The sequence below is a fragment of the Balearica regulorum genome, chromosome 17 (genome assembly GCF_011004875.1).
Source record: "Balearica regulorum gibbericeps isolate bBalReg1 chromosome 17, bBalReg1.pri, whole genome shotgun sequence".
NCBI lineage: Eukaryota > Metazoa > Chordata > Aves > Gruiformes > Gruidae > Balearica > Balearica regulorum.
The window spans coordinates 6,635,406-6,654,197 of record NC_046200.1 but is presented as its reverse complement, the minus strand read 5'-3'; the positions used below and the strand labels follow the sequence as shown (position 1 = coordinate 6,654,197).

The window sequence follows — 18,792 nt, the reverse complement described above, 5'->3', positions numbered from 1 at the left end:
TCTTCTTCTTACATTTCCATTCAGAAATTGCATTTCTGTATAAAGGCCTTCTATTTTTTTCTTTTCTGAAGTGAAATGGCATGTACTGTAAACAGATGTCTTAAACAATAATGACTTGTTCTGAACTTCTTGCTGGTGACTAGTGAACCACAAACATATACTGAGATGAACAATGGCAACAAAAGATTATCATGTTATTTATTTGAATTCAGCAGCAAACTTTGATTGAAGGGGATCTGTTTGTTTGTTACCCAAGAACAATCGAGTGTTTGACCTGAGCACAAAAAGTGGTCATGAAGGTGTGGGGGTGGTTTACTCCAATGTTGGAATTTTTACTGGAAGCTAAGTTTGATACACATCTTTCTAGTTCATTGCGTGCTTTATCAAATGAGAAAACAGACCCAATAAGTGCCCAAATGTTTTCTAGCTAGCACAGTGTATATACTATTGTAATATTCCATTTTTGTAAGTATTCAATATTTTTGCAATTAGTCATTTCCAACTGACTCATACAACTAAGAACGACGTGTGAATAGGAAACTGTGAATATTTGTACAAGATTTTAGCAAACAGTCTGAAGAATGGTAGTTAGTGTGAAGTAGTTAATAAATGTCAATGTCTCATCCAGTTCCAGAATAAGACATGACAGAAATCCTACTGAAGTGGTTGGAAGTCTTTCAACAATTGACTCCATTAGGCTTCAAATTGGAGGGCTCATCAACTAAAATGGGATGGAGTTAGTTGTATTATTTGTAGCACAGTATTAATATTTTTTTTTAACTTTGAATAATGTCACAGTTTTTTTTTCATTCAAAATGTCTGTAGCATTTCTATGAGCAAAGTCTTTCAATCTCAAAATTTTTCATCCTGTAAACTGTCAGTCAAATTATGACAGTCTTATGGCAACCTGGGTTTTTCTGCTTCACTTTCCTCTGTTCAGCTGGAAGATAAGAGTACAAGGAAATTAAAAAATAATGCAAATGCAAGATAAAAATTCTAGTCAAGTTTTAAGAGGATCTTTTTTTAAAATTCTTTTGTATTTGGGCATTCCTCAAATAAGATACAATAACCTCAGCATGCTCTTGAGATTATCAACAGAATTTCCATGCTATAGACCATCCAGAAAGAGGAATACTTCAGAGGAAGAAACACAGTAGATTTCAGGTACCCTAGATGTAGCCATTATTTTTCACTCTCATGTATCTGATTCCAATTTTGTATAAATGCTCATGTAAAAATAATTATTTTAAAATCTGTGCTGCTATACAAGAGTAGCATTGGAATCTTCTTGCATTTTTCTGACTATTAAAACTGACTTATGATGGAACAGCTTCTGTCATTCCATTGTAACTTTCTAATTGACTACATATTTTTTGGTATTAGCCCTAAAAAGCCTGTCTTGTTTTTTCTTTCTTTTTTCTCCCCCCACAAAAAATTCTGTTCACTTTCTGTGATGATCTTAAATGATTACACCAGGCATATGCTGCTAATGCAGAAATGAGATGGAAGCAAACAAGGCCTACATCTTTGTACGTTCCAGCTCCTGAAAAAAAATGGAGTGGGAGGGTATGTTAAATGACATTTCTCAGCAGCCAAATTATTCCTCACTCACATATCAAATGCTCCTTCCTGAATACTTAATTGACCAGTAAACTTCCTAATTAGAACACAAAAGCTAGATAAAAGAGTGCTTCTGGCCGTACTGTACAAGAGTACTGAATACACTTAGCTCCATATAGCACGGAGATACATTACCTCTGTAAGAGTAAACAGAGTAAATTTTCAGATAAAATACTGCCTTTTCACCTCTGGGATGAATGCCCAGTTTCTGTCCATATTACTACTAAATGTGAAATTAGCTTTATAATATTTCTGCCAGGCTCCTCTGAATAACATTTGGCATCTCAGAAACTTTGTTGTCACTTAGCACAGTTTGGGCCACATGCCCTTTCTACTCAAGGACTGACCTATCTACAAGGTGTAGTACCAACTACCCTCAGAGGGAGGGACGTTCCTAGGAGTGCGTTGGCATGTATCCCCATCTAAGTCACTTTACCTGATGCCTTTGATGCCTACATTGCATGCCCAATCCATAAATTTCCTAGGCTGGGTTCTTTCCACTGCATTAAAGCAGATGTTGCGTGGGCAGTGTCTGTGTGCTCAATGCACCAGGACAGCCCTTGCATCTCCAGAGGTGAAAGAGCAGCGCTGCTGGTATTTCATGCAAGGAGACAATCAGGTCTAGCAACCTGAATTCTCTCCTTGAAACAGGTATTCCCGCTCAGGTGCTGGGTTCATTCATAAAGAAGGGTAGATCTGGCATTGCCTGAATCAGTGCTCATTCTGGTACAAATACTGCCCAGGCTGCCCTGCTGTGGGGTGCTGCCTAACGTTGTTTCTCTTTGGTTGTTGATCCTACTAAGACTCATTTCTTTGAAAAAGTCACAAATGTCTAAGTACCAGCAGCTTTCGTAGGCATCTTGACATTTCAAAGCCAGGATTGATCTTCTGGATTTGCAGTTTGCAGCAAGGTTGCACATAAAAAAATTCTGATACCGGGGCCAAAGTAGTTCAGATTTTCAAATCTACAGGTTTAAAGGTATGTATACATATCGGTATATACATATGTGCATACAGACATCTCTAAGAATAGCAGACTTGCATCTGACTTACAATTTGACTTATAGTTGGGAAACAGGAGTTCAGCTGAAATAGACAACTGAGGTTATATTAACTTAATAAAAAATGTAGGGTGTAACTCAAAACCTCCAGCATCTTTTAACAGAAGTCAAGTGATTTTCTCATTTGTCTGTCCAGCTTCTATCAAGTTCATTACTCTTTCTTGATTAAATCTTTTCTAATGATTTCTGCCCGAATGAGAAGCAGAGAAGGTGTAGTCACAAATCATTCCTTAGACAGACTGTGACAGCGATGTATATTGCTCATTTATGTTCAGCTGTGTGTAAATCTTTAATTCTTCTTCTTAACTGTAAGGAAAAGGGTACCATCAGCAACAAATATCCTAAGGCTGCAAATTCTAAGAAAGGAAACTTCTACCATGTTATAGCTGGCAGTAATTGGAAAATTAGAAAAAATGTTGCATGTTTATCAGGAATAAATTTAATAGTGAAAAAGGGGAACCAGTGTGATAATACTTATCATTTAAGTCATTACAGTCCATTTATCTCATAGAATTTATTTATCTGGAGGAGAACAAAAAGTCAACTTTTGCCTCTTTGGCGTATTTCTATAATTGGGGTCTATGAACAGTTTGGTCTGTGAGTTGGACCACTTGAAAATGCATAATGGGCACCTTTCGGCTTGAGTGGAGTGACTTACATAGATAGAAAATCCTATTCGAGACCAATAGCTACACAAACTTTTTGATGCAATCAAATCTTTCAGTGAAAGACGTAGGTAAATTTTCATTTTATCGACAGGACACTATTGTTACGTTCTAGCCTCAACACTGGTATAGTGTTCATGCATGTACGTAACGTTAAGCACTTCCCTTAGCTTTACATGTTCAGGTGTTGCCAGACAGGAGTGTAAGAAATTTCTTGCAGTGGGAACCAGACCCATTTCTTATTCTGGAACAGATAGGTCTTCATTTCACATTGTGTTAGCATCTTAACTTTATTTAGATTTAAACATGTGTTAGAAAATAGAGGTGGATGCTACTCTAGTCTGGATGGTGGAGTTGGCTTACATGTATCTGTTTCAGCATCACAGTGTTGGAAGGATGCACACTTCGCCAGGCAGCGATAGTTGGGAGAGAGAAAGGCTGCAGCCTCCTTAGCTCCTCTGGTAAACCTGTGCTTCCATACAATTAAACATGTGCTAGGTGCAGAACAGCACCTTCCCTCGGTTTGGCCCTACAGATAAAAGGGAGAGGAAAATATTCTTTTCCCCCTCAGCCGCCTTTCATCTGTTATTTTTCTCTTTTATCTACTTTTCCTCATAAGGCTGATTGTAAATGTCGCCTTTTCTGACAGAGAACTGGGCTGCTTTGAGCAAGATAACAAACACATGCTTTTTCTCCCACTTTCCTTATATAAAATAGCATTTCTTATCCTATTTGCGTTGTTGCCAGCTCTTATCTCTAATTTGGATCATAAACCAAGACTGTCTTTTTCCAGGAACATTGAATAATATAAAGGCTGGTAAACTGTGAGGATATTTTTCTTTTTTTTTTTTTTTTTCTTTTTCTTTTTTTTCTGAATGTTGCGATGTTTCAAAATAGATTTGGGAACTATTCATACTCTATAGAAAAAGCAGAAACAAAAGCTTTTTATCCTCTTCATTTCTGACTGCTAGGTCTGGCTGTTTTAACGTGTTGTCTTTCCCTTCTTTACTAAAAATGAGAGAAGCTTTTTTTCAGTGATACTGGTGTGAGTCAAGGCCTGATCCAAAGCTTACTGCTGTTAGTACCAAAAACTTCTGTCGTCTTCTGCTGGCACTGAATGTGGCTGAGACTCTTACCGTGCAGTGAGGGATTCGGGGCCTTGGATAGGATTCCTGCCTTAAGGCTCTGCTTGAGAACAACTTCCAAAAGAAGATGCTCAACTGTTCCTTCAAGACTGATATTAGCAGGTTCTGAAACGGGCTGCACAGACAACTGCTCTTCACAAAGGGTGCTGAGAAAAGGGGCAGAAAAAGAAGCCCCAGATATTAAGCAGGAAAACCAGACTTTAAGATGGGTGGCTATAGATTAAATATGTCCTCTACTTTTTGCAGAACTGAACCTCCACTTTGCTCTCCAGAACAACAGTTTCTTCTTTGCTTTTCACTTTCCCCATTTTCTCTTTCACAACTGTCTACAGGAGTATCTGTTAAGAAACCAGACTTGGGGAGAGAACTAAAGCCAGGGCCAGATGATTTAACTTCAGTCATGGACATTCACAGGTTATTAATTCTCTGGTAATTCCTGGATTAAATGTTTCATAGCATATTTTCAGTCCTGTTAGGAGGGAAATAGGACTAAGATATTTTAATTGTTTTCATAGTTGCCATATAGTTACACAAACTGAAACTTTACATGGGGTCAGTCGCCTTGGTCATGTTTGGAAAGGGGTTAGTGGGTAGTAGGTTTATTTCATTCTTTTTCTATGTGTTAGCAAATGATTACTTCTTCCCCCGATCGCCCTTAAAAATCTCTTTCTTTGAGACAGTATTAACATGTTGGATGAACAAAAGTCTTTCTGCTATTGCTCTGGATTCCTGCCTCCTTTTGTATCTCTTGTGGCAGTGTAAACATCCCTTTCATCTAAATACTTTTGGAAAATGGCCCCAAAAGTTTAAGAGTACGTAGAGCCACCAACATCATGGATTTCTGGTTTTGATTCTGGCCTTTAGACATTTCCATTGTCTAAATATTTGTGATTAATAAAAATAGGTTATACAGCCACTTCCAGAAACTCTTTTTTACTAATCACGGTCCCAGCACAAGGACCAGCAAGTAAACGCAGGGGCAGCTGTATTGCAAAAGAAAGCTTCTACTGTTTATTGCTCACTGCGTTGGTGTGCTGCCCTTCCACATCCATCCTACTTACCAGTGAGGACACTGGCTATTATTTCATGTTTATGTAGCCTCGTTTCTTGCTAGCCCCTAAACACTACTGTCATCAACAGTAAGATTTGTATTCATAATAATAATTGTGAATAGCAAGTAAGCACTGTAAATACTGCACACAAAACTGCTCAAGAGAATACTTTTCACAGATTAGGGCACAGTCTCCTGTTCTGTTAAATCTCCTGATACGTCCCCAATTGCTAAAGAGAAGTGAATGAATTTTTGATTGAGATGTGATGGGTTTTACTGCATTCATCATCTAGTAGATCCATCAGGGCATTTCTGTCATGCTTATTATTATGGTACCTCAGCGAAACTTAATTCCTTATTGAGTGGGCACCAGAGAGGACTGACGTGAGACCAGGAGAGTCGTGGTCTCTGGTAGCAGTTGGAGGCAATTGAGTCCAGCCAGGGGTAGTAGGTGGAGTATTGCTGGCCTGGGGCAAGTCACTAATTAAATTAGCTTTTCTGGTTGCTTATGTCAGAGGAGCCCTGACATAACCTTCGGTAAGGGACCTCTTTATTTCTCTTGAATGCCAATGAATTTATTAATACGAAGATCAATTTTAAGTGCTGCTCCCAGTTTGGGTTGCCATGGAAACCGCTGACCTGCCGTTAGAGTGAGGCAGCCTTGGGTCCAGCCCCTCTGTGCTTGCTGGTGTCTGAGTGTGTTCTGTGACTTGGATGAAAATGCAGCAAATTACAGCTGTGCATATCTGAGGCAGGGTAAATCCAGAGGTCATGAATCTCAGGATCAATGGGTTTCTGCTTCAGATAAATCCTTTTTTTGCTGCACCCTTGCAGACTATGAGATGGCAGAGAGAGAAATTAAGTTGGAGAGCAGTAGCAAGAAGCATCCAAGCAGAGCCTGCCTTGAGTCAAGGATGTAAACCAGGGCCTGGATGAGGCCATTCCCACAGTACTCTGCTGGTTTTTGATCCATAAAGCAGGAAGTAACCTTCATTATGGGACTCTATTCATCTTCCCTTGCCTGTGCCCACTGCATGGCACTGAGAATAGCAGAGAACTGGACCCAGTGATTGGGCTTTCTGTGCCCCTGCTGACAGCTTCTGAAACTTCTGGGGCAAAGCATAATTTTTGCAATATCAATTCTCGTTAAAGAAAGAGTTTTAATAAATGCAAACCAGCTACTTATAAGTTTGTGCCCTTGATCTATCTGTATGGGAAGAATACCTTCCATAGAAACTGGTATCAAGAGCCCCAATATCCATCCTATGCCAAATTCAAAACATAAAAGCAAGTAAGGCATGGGGCGGTGGTCTTCAGTGGGCAGCTGCCTATTAAAACGCCATGCCCGGAAGGGAGCAGGGGGCCAGAACCATCCTGAGCCAGAAAGCAGAAAGGGGAGGTAAGGACCTGAATCAAAGCCCTCAGCAGGGCTGCAGAGTCGGTTATTAGCTGCCAGAGCAGTCTGCCGGAGACGGGCCCTCAGGTGGCACGAGCTGCTGCAACTTAATTGATGCCAATTCACAGCACTTCAGGATCTACTTCACAGAGTGTCTGGGCTCATGGGGAGGATGTTTTCAGAAAGCTCTTGGCCAAGTATGGATTTCGGTAAACGAGTGTTTACAAATAAGTCACTTACCACTTCAGCTTTATAGATAGCCACAATTTTCTCTTTCTCACGTAACCTCAGCCTCCCCAGCCAGACAGAGCAATGTCAGATGCAAATGTTAAAGGGAAGAAGTAAAATGTAGGCATTGCAGAAATGAACATGTACAGTATCTGATGTAAGTGCTGGCAAGACCAAGTAAGAAATGCCTGAGGAGTTAAGTAAACTGAAGAGGTGTTTATGGGAAGGGAAGTAAGCAACTCGAGAGAATGAAGAAGGAACAAGACCTGTGAACGTATTTGATTATCATAAACAGGGACCACCTGCCTCACGCATCCTAGACAAATACAGCTTGACTTGTAATTAATTTCATTGTATAAATTCCACCATCTGTAGGAAGAAAAAGCAGAAGGTAGAAGTGGAGGTAGTATAACCTCTTCCCTATGCCAGTCCCAAAATTAATACTGCAAAAGAAGCAGTATCTGTAGACCATGTAGGAGATAAATGCCTATAGTTTATGACATCTGCTCTGGCTTCACTTGATAGATAACTCCAGACAAGTTAAACAGAGTTTAACTTTAAGAAGAGTTTGGGGAGTGACTACACAAGTAACTTAAAAAAAAAAAAAAAAGTTGTTCTTGGAGCATTGTGGGAGGTGCCTAGTGGTAGTGATGCAGTTTAAAAAGAATGTTAATTGCCAAATAGATCAGATAACTGGAATTCAGGAGTTTTACATATGTTTATTTTAAAATGTCATGAACTAAAAATGCAATTAAAACTGAAAATAAGGATTAAAAAATGTTTGCAACTAATAGATCAGCAATTTAGGTTTCAAATTGCTCAAAACCAGGATGCTGTCCATTTGTGCAATTAAAAGAAGGCACCGTAGCTCTGATCCAGCCCTTGTGCTCTGTAGAGAAATCATACAGACCTAAGCACAGTAGTTAAAGTAGCTATGAGGCACACTGAAGTACCATCAAACACATCACACTTTTCAGCTTTTCCCTCTACAAAGTTTCCTAGTTCTCAAACAGCTGCCAAGCTACTAGGTCTTCAACAGCCCTCACTCTGGAAAGCTGCTTGAACATGGGTGGTTTAACATGGATTGCAGCTTTATTGGCACAAAGAGACACAGTTTACAAATTTTTATACTTTTCAACTGACTCAAAGTCAGCAATGGACAGGAGCTCTCTGACTGAAACTGTATCAATGGCAGAAATAAAATAGCTTTAGAAACAATTATAGCATGGATGAGACAGTGTTTGCATCTTAGGCAGAAGCAGAGAGGTCCTCTGATGGTGTGTAGTTATGCTTTAGTGTCACTGTTATCATGTGTAAGAATTGTATTTTTGTCTGGATGGATTAACTTGAAGGAGTAACTGTGGGTTTGGCCACGAGAGCAGGTGACCAACTCTACTGTGGTTTATGGAATTTCTTATTTAGCAAAAGAGTAAATATTGCTCCTTTTGGCACTCCCCAACGTGCACTCTGACCCATCAGCAGATCCTTTGTGTCCTGCCATTTCTGTAGGAATGTTTCTTGACTGAAATCAGATATTTTTGGCCAGGCTCCTACTGTGCTGGAAACCAGGGAGAGTTTGAAGAGGCGTATATGCAGTGTGTACGTTGTACATCACTTCCATCGAACAAAGTGAGGTGCTGTCTATGGCCCTTGGCCCAAACAAAGAACAAGGCTGCAGCCTGTCTTTGTATTACTCATTTTGCATGGCAGTTTTCTGGGGTTGTTTCTGCTTGGTTGGTTGGTTTTGTTGTTTTTTTTGTTTTGGGTTTTTTTTCAAATTTTTTTTTTCTCCTTAAACTGCATCTCTAAGTTCTTACTTTCTCATCTTGGAAAGTACAATGTTTCACAAATTATAGTACACAGAAGGAAACTTGAGTTTAGCTGTTTTGAGCTTCTGAATGAGCATTTCTTGTAGTGCCATTACTGAGTCTGTTATCTGAAAAATAGCTCTATTAAATGAAGAGCTTTGATACATAGGAAGAAAATTATCTGATATTTTTTTCCATGTTAAATTATTGTACTGATGCACATCCTGGAGGGACTGTATTTTTCTTGCAGAAAGAACAGTTAGGTGTTCATAGGTCCAAACATTTTCTTAACAGGAAAATGTTATTAAAAGTTGCTCTACAAAATGTTTTGTTGCTTGTCATTATGAGTTATGGCTAATGTAACAGTTACAGGGGAAAGACAAATGAAGTTTGCTCTGTGCACACATGAGCTCTGCAGAAGGATTTAGGTGGTTGAGGGAAGAGGACAGCAGAGCGGGATGCAGGGTGCCGGCGTGCAAGTGATGCTCCAGCACTTGTGCTGCTGCAGGAGAGCAGGCCCCTGGTGCTGTGTCAGGGCTGGGCAGCCTGGTCAAGGTGGGGAGCCTTGCTTCAGCCTGGATGCAAGACTGCTGTGCTTGCAGGAAACAGGACCAAGGATGTTTTCCTGGCCTCACGCTTTCTTCTATTTGCCTTAGGCAAGTCCCTCTCCATGTGCCAGCTTTTGTGGGGACTCCTGTTAGACACCTGTGTGCCGCTGCCATCTCAGCCTCAGAGCAGAGCTGTGATTGCAAAAGGCAGCAAGTGTGGACTTCAGGCTCTTCAGTGCCTGGGTTTGTAGTGCCTGCTCCTTTCATGGGTCAAGACTGTTGATAGACTAGAAAATAAGTTTGATTTCAGAAGTTCCTTTGATTTCAACCGCTGTGGATTCAAAGAGAAATTACTCATAGAAGTGACTTTCTTGAAGTCATGGAGCAAATATTACCCTTTACTGTCCATTGAAATCCTCCTAAGTGGCTACTCTGATCTAAATAAGCCCAGCTCTTAAGATGGCAGAGCACAGCGTGAGTTATTTTACAGCACAAATGTATCCTGTACTGAGTGTCTGTAAGTGTAAATAATAACTGATTTTGGCAGAAATGCCTTGTACACTGGAGACCCTGCAGACAAGCAGAGAGCAGCTTTCACACATTTTTTTCCAGCTACGTTGTAGAACAGAATGCGGAAATCCAGATTTGTGACACGCCGGGTGATTCCTGCTCCCCTGCTGGAAAAAAAGAAAAGACCACACTGCTTCACTGGTGTGGCTTTTTGTATGGGAAAAATGCATTGACATGACTTTTTCTGTGATTATTCATTTCCCATTATGGTTTGAGAGAGAGGAAGAAGTTCCTTGACAGTATTATGGAAAAAAGCAGCAACTGCCCTGTGGCAGAGAAGAGGTATAAGGCATGTAATATAACCTGGCTCTGCAGCAGCGCTGTACAATGAAATGCTGTGCTCTTCCCTGCAAAATGTAAATGATGCAAATTCCATCTGCTTTGGGGCAATCTCTGTTTTTAACTGGGGGAGGGTTGCTCCTGAAGGTAATATAAGCAGTGAAAGAAAAAAGGACATTACAGGAAGTATAATACATATTATGCATGTACAGTGAATAAACACTCCATCTCTGCACATGAGGAGTACATGCTCAATGAGGTAATGATGAAGCATTTACTGATACAAATGTGGAGGATCACCATCTGACCTTGCCTGTCTTGCCGCGTGTCTCTGTGTGTGCACTCCTGGCAACGCAGCGTGCTGCAGAAACCCGCTCAGGTGCTGCTGAACCACATCCAGGACTGGCAGTGGGAAAGTCTTACGGGGTTTTGTGCTGACCCTATAGCAGCTGTAATGCTCAGGGGCTTTCGATGAGAAACAGTGTGGTACCGTGCTGTGCCACACACTTGCTGGCTCAGGACAAGGGGAAGTCGGTGGGAATGTCTGCACTTATACGGGATCTGCTGCCGATGTGTGGATAGTCATGTGCGTCAAGGGGAGGTCGATGAAAATGGATGTGGGAAGGTATTGCTGGGAGCTGCATCCACCATCAGAGCTGCAAAGACCCACTGAAGCCAATGACTGTATCTATTCAAAACTTGATTCTATTCAGTAGAGGTTCACGTGTGTGGTTATAACCACCATATCCAAAAGATCAATAGTGCGAGGACATCTGGCTGGCAGTATTCCCAGAGCACCAGTCAACTTATTCTGGATGTGAGATCTTCAGATATGGCTCTTTCATACCAGCATGATTTAGTCTATTAGTTGCTGGCGTTATCAACATTTTACTCCAACTATTTACTTCTCCTCACAATGTACATTATCTGCATGGTGATACTTCTCTGGGTACCATTTGCCCTACACAGAAGTTTTGACATCTTTAATTAACTTTTCTTTTCCAGACTGTGATTGAACACTGCTCCTAACAACTGATTAGCAGTAAAGGCTTAGACAAGGTGCTTAGAGAGTTCCTAACATTAAACTAATTTTTTCCCAGATGATAATCAGCCACTAGTTTTGATATCCCCTTAGTCTGAAGGTATAAGAGATTATTTATAACATCACCAAATAATGGATAGTCTGGCTTTTAAGAACTAATTCCGGGAGACCTTTTGCATGCTGTATGTTGACTTGCTGTTAGTAGCAGGCGATACTGAGCAGCCTTTTAGGCATATAAAAACATAAGACTGAAAAATATCCCTACATCATGGAGTCAATACATAAACTTGCAGTGTAGTCTATTGACTACACATCTGAGATGTTAATGCATAATATAGAATCTAAAAGCACAATATTCAGCTTACCAAATGCAAAACGTAGTCCACAGGCTTTTTTATTATATAATTATTTCCTTTGCTGCTGCAGAAAGCTCTCTGCGCAAATATTCACAGATGCAAGCCTCAGATCCTGAAGCCTCCCACACAGTCATCAACAGAGAGTATGAAAGGGACTGAGCTTTGCCCTTTTTTCTCTATGAACACATGTCCATATGTACCCCCTTCCTTTTTTTTTTTTTTTTTTCTTTTGGAAATGGTAAAATATGACAAATTAGTGATACATGACTGGCTAAGTGAGAAGATGTGCTCACATTTAGTTGATCTGTGCAGAATCTGAAACAAAAATGCCAGAAGGAAACATGCTATAGTCAACATAATATGAATTTTAAGTTATCAAAATCCTACTATATAAGACCCAGATTTCCAAGGAGCATCCAATCTTTGCTGCTTAACTTGAGACACTTTGGGAGGGTAAAAATTTTGTTGTGTTTTGTTGTGCATTTTCCTTCAGAATATTACGAGCACAAACTAAAACAAGGCTTTGGCAGTGACAGAGTAGCTTTTGTGCTTCAATTTGGTTTGGTTTGTTTGTTTGGGTTTTTTTGGGGTGTTTTGGAGCTTGAACTGTTTTACTCATTATTGCATGTTCGTAAGCAGAGATATGCAAATGCTTAGCTTGGAGCATGCTTAAAGGAACACATACAATGCCCAATCAAGCCTGCTTTTGTACAGTAACCACAGAAAATAACATGGGGAGAGAAAATTTCAGTTGCTTTTGGTATAGGTAAATTAGCCAGCCTGCAACTGCTCTATTGGGAATTACCCTTAGCAAATTAGCAACTGGTCAAGGAAGCTCTTTGATAAAGATGCACCGAACAACGTCTAAAAGCCACCCTTATGACTCAATATTTCTGTCATGTGTCAGCACCTGGTGAGTATGCTGATGTCAGTGGTACATTTAGTATTGTAATCACCCTTGACAAGATGAAATATGGCGTCTGCATTCCAAGAACATATGGGATGATTGAGAAAGAAAATTGTGTGAACAAGGGCAATTATAGCAATAACTATCCATGACATACTACATTGAGTCATCCAAGCATAACATAGATATAATGAAAATATTTTTAAAGGCAAACATGATGTAAACCAGTGCCAAAATTATCTAATTTATTATTCTGTCATGAATGATAAATGTTAAAAATACCCTCTATATTACACAGAATAGCCAGAGAGCATTCCTTTATGTATGCCTTGCTGCATGATTTGGAGGGATACAAACCGAGGAAGGTTTCTCTGCAATGGGTATTGAAACATGATGAAACACCTTTCTCATCTCAATTCCAATCTTTATTTTTTCAGGATATAATTGCTCTAGTTATTCTTCATCACATAGTTCCCCTCCTGTTTAACTTTCCATCATCACCCCACCACATCTAACAGCTATGCAACATAGAGGAGGCAGTTGGCAGCTTATTAATCACAACAGAACCAGCTTTAACCTTGAAAATATGTCATCTACAGGATCGCACCTCTATGATAACAAGCTTTTGGAGCTCTTTGTTCTTTGAGATGTAACATTTCTCGATTTACATTATCATTTTCAGATAAAAGTGTAGCAGTAATAAAGTTTGAATGCAATATGCATTAGTTAAAAAAAAAATAAATTTACAGTATTTGTAATGCACTTCAGTATGACCCATTACCCTTCTATGGGTGACACTAGTCCTAAAGTCAAAGTTTCAATCTCTGAGCCACTGGAGTGAGGCCCAAGCCTTGTGCTGGTTTTCTGCACTGGCTGTGCTAAATCTCAGAAGATCTCTTTCTGCTAGAAGGCCACAAATTGACTGTCCTGAAGGGTCAGGGGAATCCCACCCATTTGATGCAGCTCTGGGAAACCATTGAAGTAATTCCCTGCTTTTGCTCTGATGTAGCGCACATGCAGGTGGACCTGCTAGCCCTACTTCACATGCAAGGATGCTCCCATGGGTAGAGACTGCCGCCACAGTAAGAAGGACATCTCTGCAGATGCTAGAAAAAAGTGAAGAAACCTCTGTCCTAATGCTGTAGCAATTAACAGATGCTTTCCATTGTTACAGGACACAGCGGAACCTCAATATCTAACACAGTTACATGTAGTTGTGGGGACAGGGTGAGGGTTAGGGGGCCACACTGTACAATGCTTTTGTTCTCAGCACTGGAGCCAGCAATAGGTGAAAGAACCAAAATTAGCGTAGCACCAGCATTTAAAAATAAATGCTCTGTTTGTAAACTGTGAGTCTCAAAGCACTTATCAAAGAGGACAGTATCATCATCTTCATTTCATGGATGGGATAAACACATAGTCAGGAAAAGTTACTTGCTGAAGGTCACGCAGCAGGGTAACAGCAGAGCGATGACCCACCCCCCACCCCCCCCCACCCCCCCCACCCCCCCCCGCATTTCTGAACCACCACCCTTTCTGACCATGCCTGTGCTCCCAGGTATCCAAAACATGGATAGTTGGTGGCGGTTGGTAGTTACTACAGATACTTGGCTGCAGGGGAGCGCAAACTGCCATGGAAAGTTAATTGTTGCATGGGCACCCCTCTTCTATCCAGCAAATTCTGTCTCCAACCAGGGAAAACAGCAGAGAAGTGATACAGTGATAGGAAGAGCCTTCTGAAAAATATGCGTGTGTAAATATAGATTTAAAATATATATATTTTTATATATATTTATATATGCAAAGTGTGTGCATATATTTATGTATATGTATGTATGTACACACACACGCACTCTTCTATATTCAGAGATCTGGTAGAATGGGCAGTTTTCCCTCTAAGTCTGAGACAGAATCTGTTTGTCATATCCGTAAATGTCATTTTTTTTCACCTAGGAACTGACCTTGACCAGGTTGCTGGAATAGTTGGGTTAGAAGAAATAATCTGCAGCAAATGCTTCATAAAATAGACTGCTTTCTTAAAGGGGAGGGAATTACTTTCCTCAGTATATTGTGTGGGTATAACTTTAATACAAAAGCATTATCTGCACATTACCTAGCTGCACCTGATGCTTATAGTAGGTCTCCTCATATGAGTAAAGCTCTGCTTATTTAATCACAACAATAGTACGCACAGGGAACCATAACTGTTATGCTATTGTTTATAACTCATGTCAAAAGAAAAAAAAATTGAACAAAGTTCTTTTAGGAAATTAAGAATCTTATTTATTTGAGGGAAAAAAACCCAACAAAACTAAATTATTTTAGTACTTACTGGCAAAGTCATTCTTGCTACATTACCTATTTTAAAACTCACATCTCATTCAATTAACATTTCATACCATTGACAAAATGACACTGTCCTGAAAATAAAAAATATTGCAAAAGCTGCTATATACAAGCCCATAAATAAACTACAAGATTTTCAGGCTTCAAAAGACTGAGGACAGGAAGAGATTGTTTAAAGATTCATTTGAGCATTTCTTATTCAGTACATTTGCTGCATTCTGTAACAACAAAAATACATTTAATCAAACAAAAAGAATGGACTTTTAGATGGCAATGGAACACATTTGTACATGGTGAGTTTTTTACTAGTGTATCAAAAACAGAAGAAATCCCATCCCCAACCTAGTTTTATAAATACAGTGTTCTTGCTCCTAAACTCACGTGACATAAACAAGATAAACTGCTTCATCACAAGTAATGTTCAAAAGTTAAAGCATGGGATGCAGGTTATCCACAGTGGATCTCAGTAGATACAGGATAATAAATGCTCCCTCAATATATAATACATCTATGTCACATTCTAACGTATAACACCAAAAACATTTCCATGCTCTTCTTATTTTTGGTGAACAATTTTAAAATATGATATACCTGGATGAAAAGCAGATTTAGCCCTTTATACTACTGTCATTTGTATGTTGAATGTCTTTTTCAAACGGACCTTGGGTGGTGACATAGGTGACCAAAGCACATCAATCAGCACAGGAGAAAATGCAGACAATGAAAATTGTGCAGAGGGGAATATTCTTAAAAATTAAGATCGTACTAAAAAAAAAAAAGCTTTCATATGTCCTCTGTTCATTCACAGAACTCTTTGGGCTATAATACAATGATTAGAAGAGAAATGATCAAGGAGGGTTTCAATCTATATCCATGGTCACAGTGTTTAAAAAAAATAGTACAACAAAAAACACATGCTCCAGTATAAAAAAAAAAAAAAAAGCTTAAATATGTTGTCTACACACAATACAGACACTGAACTCTGCTATCACAGCACTCTACTGTTACAATCTCCTCCTTACATTCCAAGGGCTCCTCCTACTGTGTCTTTTGGGGGAAAAAAACAAATCATCATTCTCAGGCCAAGAAAAGCCCGTATGTTTGCACAGCTGTAAGACAGTCTAACACAGAAAAGGCTAGGAAAAAGCCATACATAAAACCCAAAATAAAGACATAGACATTTAGATATTTAGCAGTTAGAATATTGACCCTCCTTTTTAGAATTAGAGTCAACAGCTTGAGTTATTTAGCAGTAGGAAACACAAGATTAGAAGCCTATATATTTCATGCATGTTTATATGTGATATGCAGCATGTCACATTCTGCTCTGTTCTAGCTGCATAAATCCAGCATATATCTGGGGAAACTAAGATAATTTCTTAGAATGTTTTAAATTGTAGCCACAGACAAACTTGGGTGCACTGTGGGGTTTCAGTTTGGTGACCATACCAACAAGTCTTGGCCAGGAAGGGGAGGCACTGGAGGTGGAAAAGATTGGTCCAAACTGAAACAGATCATTTTTTCTTAGGGCAGGAAGGAAACATGGGGAAAACTTGTTTTGGATCAATCAAAAATGAAATGCATTGATGTTGTCTAAACTTTCAACTCCATTTCTTTTGGATGAAACACTTTGCTAAATTCAGTCCTAATTGATGAATGCTTTCTGCTCCCTAAAGATCAATTTACTTTTATTTACTATCCAATAAACAATTTCCACCCTGCACATTAGAGTGCAAATACCTTTTCTCTTGGAAATCAATAGCAGATATCTTGCTAGATTCACTGGTACCAAAAAAATGGTCTGAACTGCTGAAGATACAAACCTTTAATTAAGAAAGAAAAAAAAAACCAACCCCCCCCAAAAAAATCTCTTAGCAAAAAATGAGGTTGAAAAAATGAGGTTGCATATTTCCCTCCTTTTGTATTATTTTCTTAGCCCAGTGTATTAGAAAAGCTAATTCCCCTGGTAATTCCTGCAAACCAGTATACCTGGTGTGTGAGGGAGACAGCTACCGCAAAGAAGGAAGAGCTGGGGATGCGAAGACATGGCTGCAACACTGCTCTGTGAAGGGGTCTCATCTTTGGAAATGTCTCTGGAGACCCTGCTGCTGAGTAAATCCTAGAGCAAGACACATATTTAGGGGCTCTGACCACCTCTGGGGCTTACAGTCTGCTTTAACCCCAGCTAGAAAGATGCATCGTTGGCACAGCCGAGATTGCACCCCCTTGTGCTCCACACATCACTTCTGAGAACCTACAAAACACTGGTCAAAAGAAAAATTACAGTGTTTTTTTTTCTATTAAGTGCTGAGCAGGGTTTGAGACCACAAAAGACACTGCAGAGACCTATTTAAAAGATGTCTGTAAGTAACAATACCAAGACTTATTTGTAGTCTGGCTGTGTTCACAGTATATCATTGTGTTACATTTTTGTGGTTGGAATTCAGTGTCTTGATTTGACCAGTAAAAGAAGAAAGATATGTCACAGTGCCAGGTTTTGATTTCCAAAAGCTACAGTGCATTTGCGAAATGCACTTGATGATGGACAGTTGTTGATTGCATCCAAAAGCTTCAGGCAAAGCAATACAACTCCTTCATATTGCGATATGTCAGCAGACACAAATCAGTGATAGCAATCCTGTGGACTGCTCTAGGAAAAGCTTAGCCATCTCTGCCTTTTATAGATATGAGGTAAACAGGAATATCTAAAATACTAATAGGCCACGTATAGGAATATTACATGTTCCATATGCTGTTTATGTGCATAGAGACATATGAGTATATTAACTTTGCTAATTCCATGCCCATGCTGGGAGCTGAGTAGCTGGAACTTGTTCCTCCCTCAAGTCCTGGCTTCCTTGTGGCATTTAAATTAATCACCACACTATGTATTTTGAATAAGCTTCACTTCGATAATTGGATTCTGTAAGGTAATAAATGTAAACAGAGAGTGCACAGCAAGACCAGAATAGCCCCATTACAACATCACAATGGGAAGCATTTCATTTTAGAGCATAAAAATCCATCTTTCTAGAGGTATGTTGCCTTTCCTCAGTTCTGGGAGCTGGAATGATTCAGATAGCAATAAGCCCTTTTTGCGTACCTCGTGTTTTCATCATTGCTGACAAAAGCATCCAGTGTATATTTGTGCTAGTTATTTTTCCAGATACTGCTAATAGCCAAGTGGTAGAATGTGTTATGCTTTCGAAGGCAAGCAGATGAGGGCTATTTACTGAACAAAACAGTACGGCAATTTCCAATTTATTAGGCAGTGATTAAAAAAAGCAGTTTTTCTATTGGTATTAACAGTGAGAAAAAAATGGTGGACACTGTGTCAGAGGTCCTGAATGTATGGCTTGGTTTTCACGGAGAAGCTCTTATTACTGTCAGACTGCCGATAAATCAATGCGGTTGGCTGAATTGGTGCTTTTATCCCAGGTGTTCAGCTTTGTGGGGGTTGTACCTGGCCTGTTCCCAGTCATCTGGAAAACAAAATAATATTGAAAATAGATTTATTTATTTTGCTAAACCACGCTTGTCTGGATGAAATAAAAGCTTTAAAGCATCTGTTTACATTACAGTGTTGTCAGAGAGTCCTGAGAGCATATGCCATGAAGGATTTTTAAACAGTTATTGTCCGGATCTAAGGTGATTGGCAGCAATCACTTAATAACACCTATCACTTCAGAAGTCTGGTTCTTTATAAAAACAAATTCAAGGAGATCTAGAAAAGCATATTCATGTGTTGACTTATTTTAGAGTTTATTCCT

The 18,792-nt window shown here is 39.5% G+C and overlaps 1 protein-coding gene and 1 long non-coding RNA gene across 4 annotated transcripts in view; both read right to left on the bottom strand.

Moving 5' to 3' along the window:
* Nucleotides 1-1,918: 1,918 nt before the first annotated feature.
* On the bottom strand, nt 1,919-7,322 carry LOC142604216 (uncharacterized). The gene is made up of 3 exons (XR_012838100.1): nt 7,179-7,322; nt 4,483-4,960; nt 1,919-2,987 (listed from the first exon to the last, which is right to left on the bottom strand). It is a non-coding gene; the product is annotated as an uncharacterized LOC142604216 (long non-coding RNA).
* A 7,614-nt stretch (nt 7,323-14,936) lies between these two features.
* The window catches only part of ADGRD1 (adhesion G protein-coupled receptor D1), a 158,102-nt gene continuing 154,246 nt past the window's right edge, over nt 14,937-18,792 (bottom strand). For all 3 annotated transcript variants that reach the window (XM_075769598.1, XM_010310767.2, XM_075769599.1), the window contains one exon: nt 14,937-18,504. In XM_075769598.1, the coding sequence (XP_075625713.1) occupies nt 18,409-18,504 (96 nt within the window). In that variant the 3' untranslated portion in view covers nt 14,937-18,408. The remainder of the gene's footprint in view (nt 18,505-18,792) is intronic.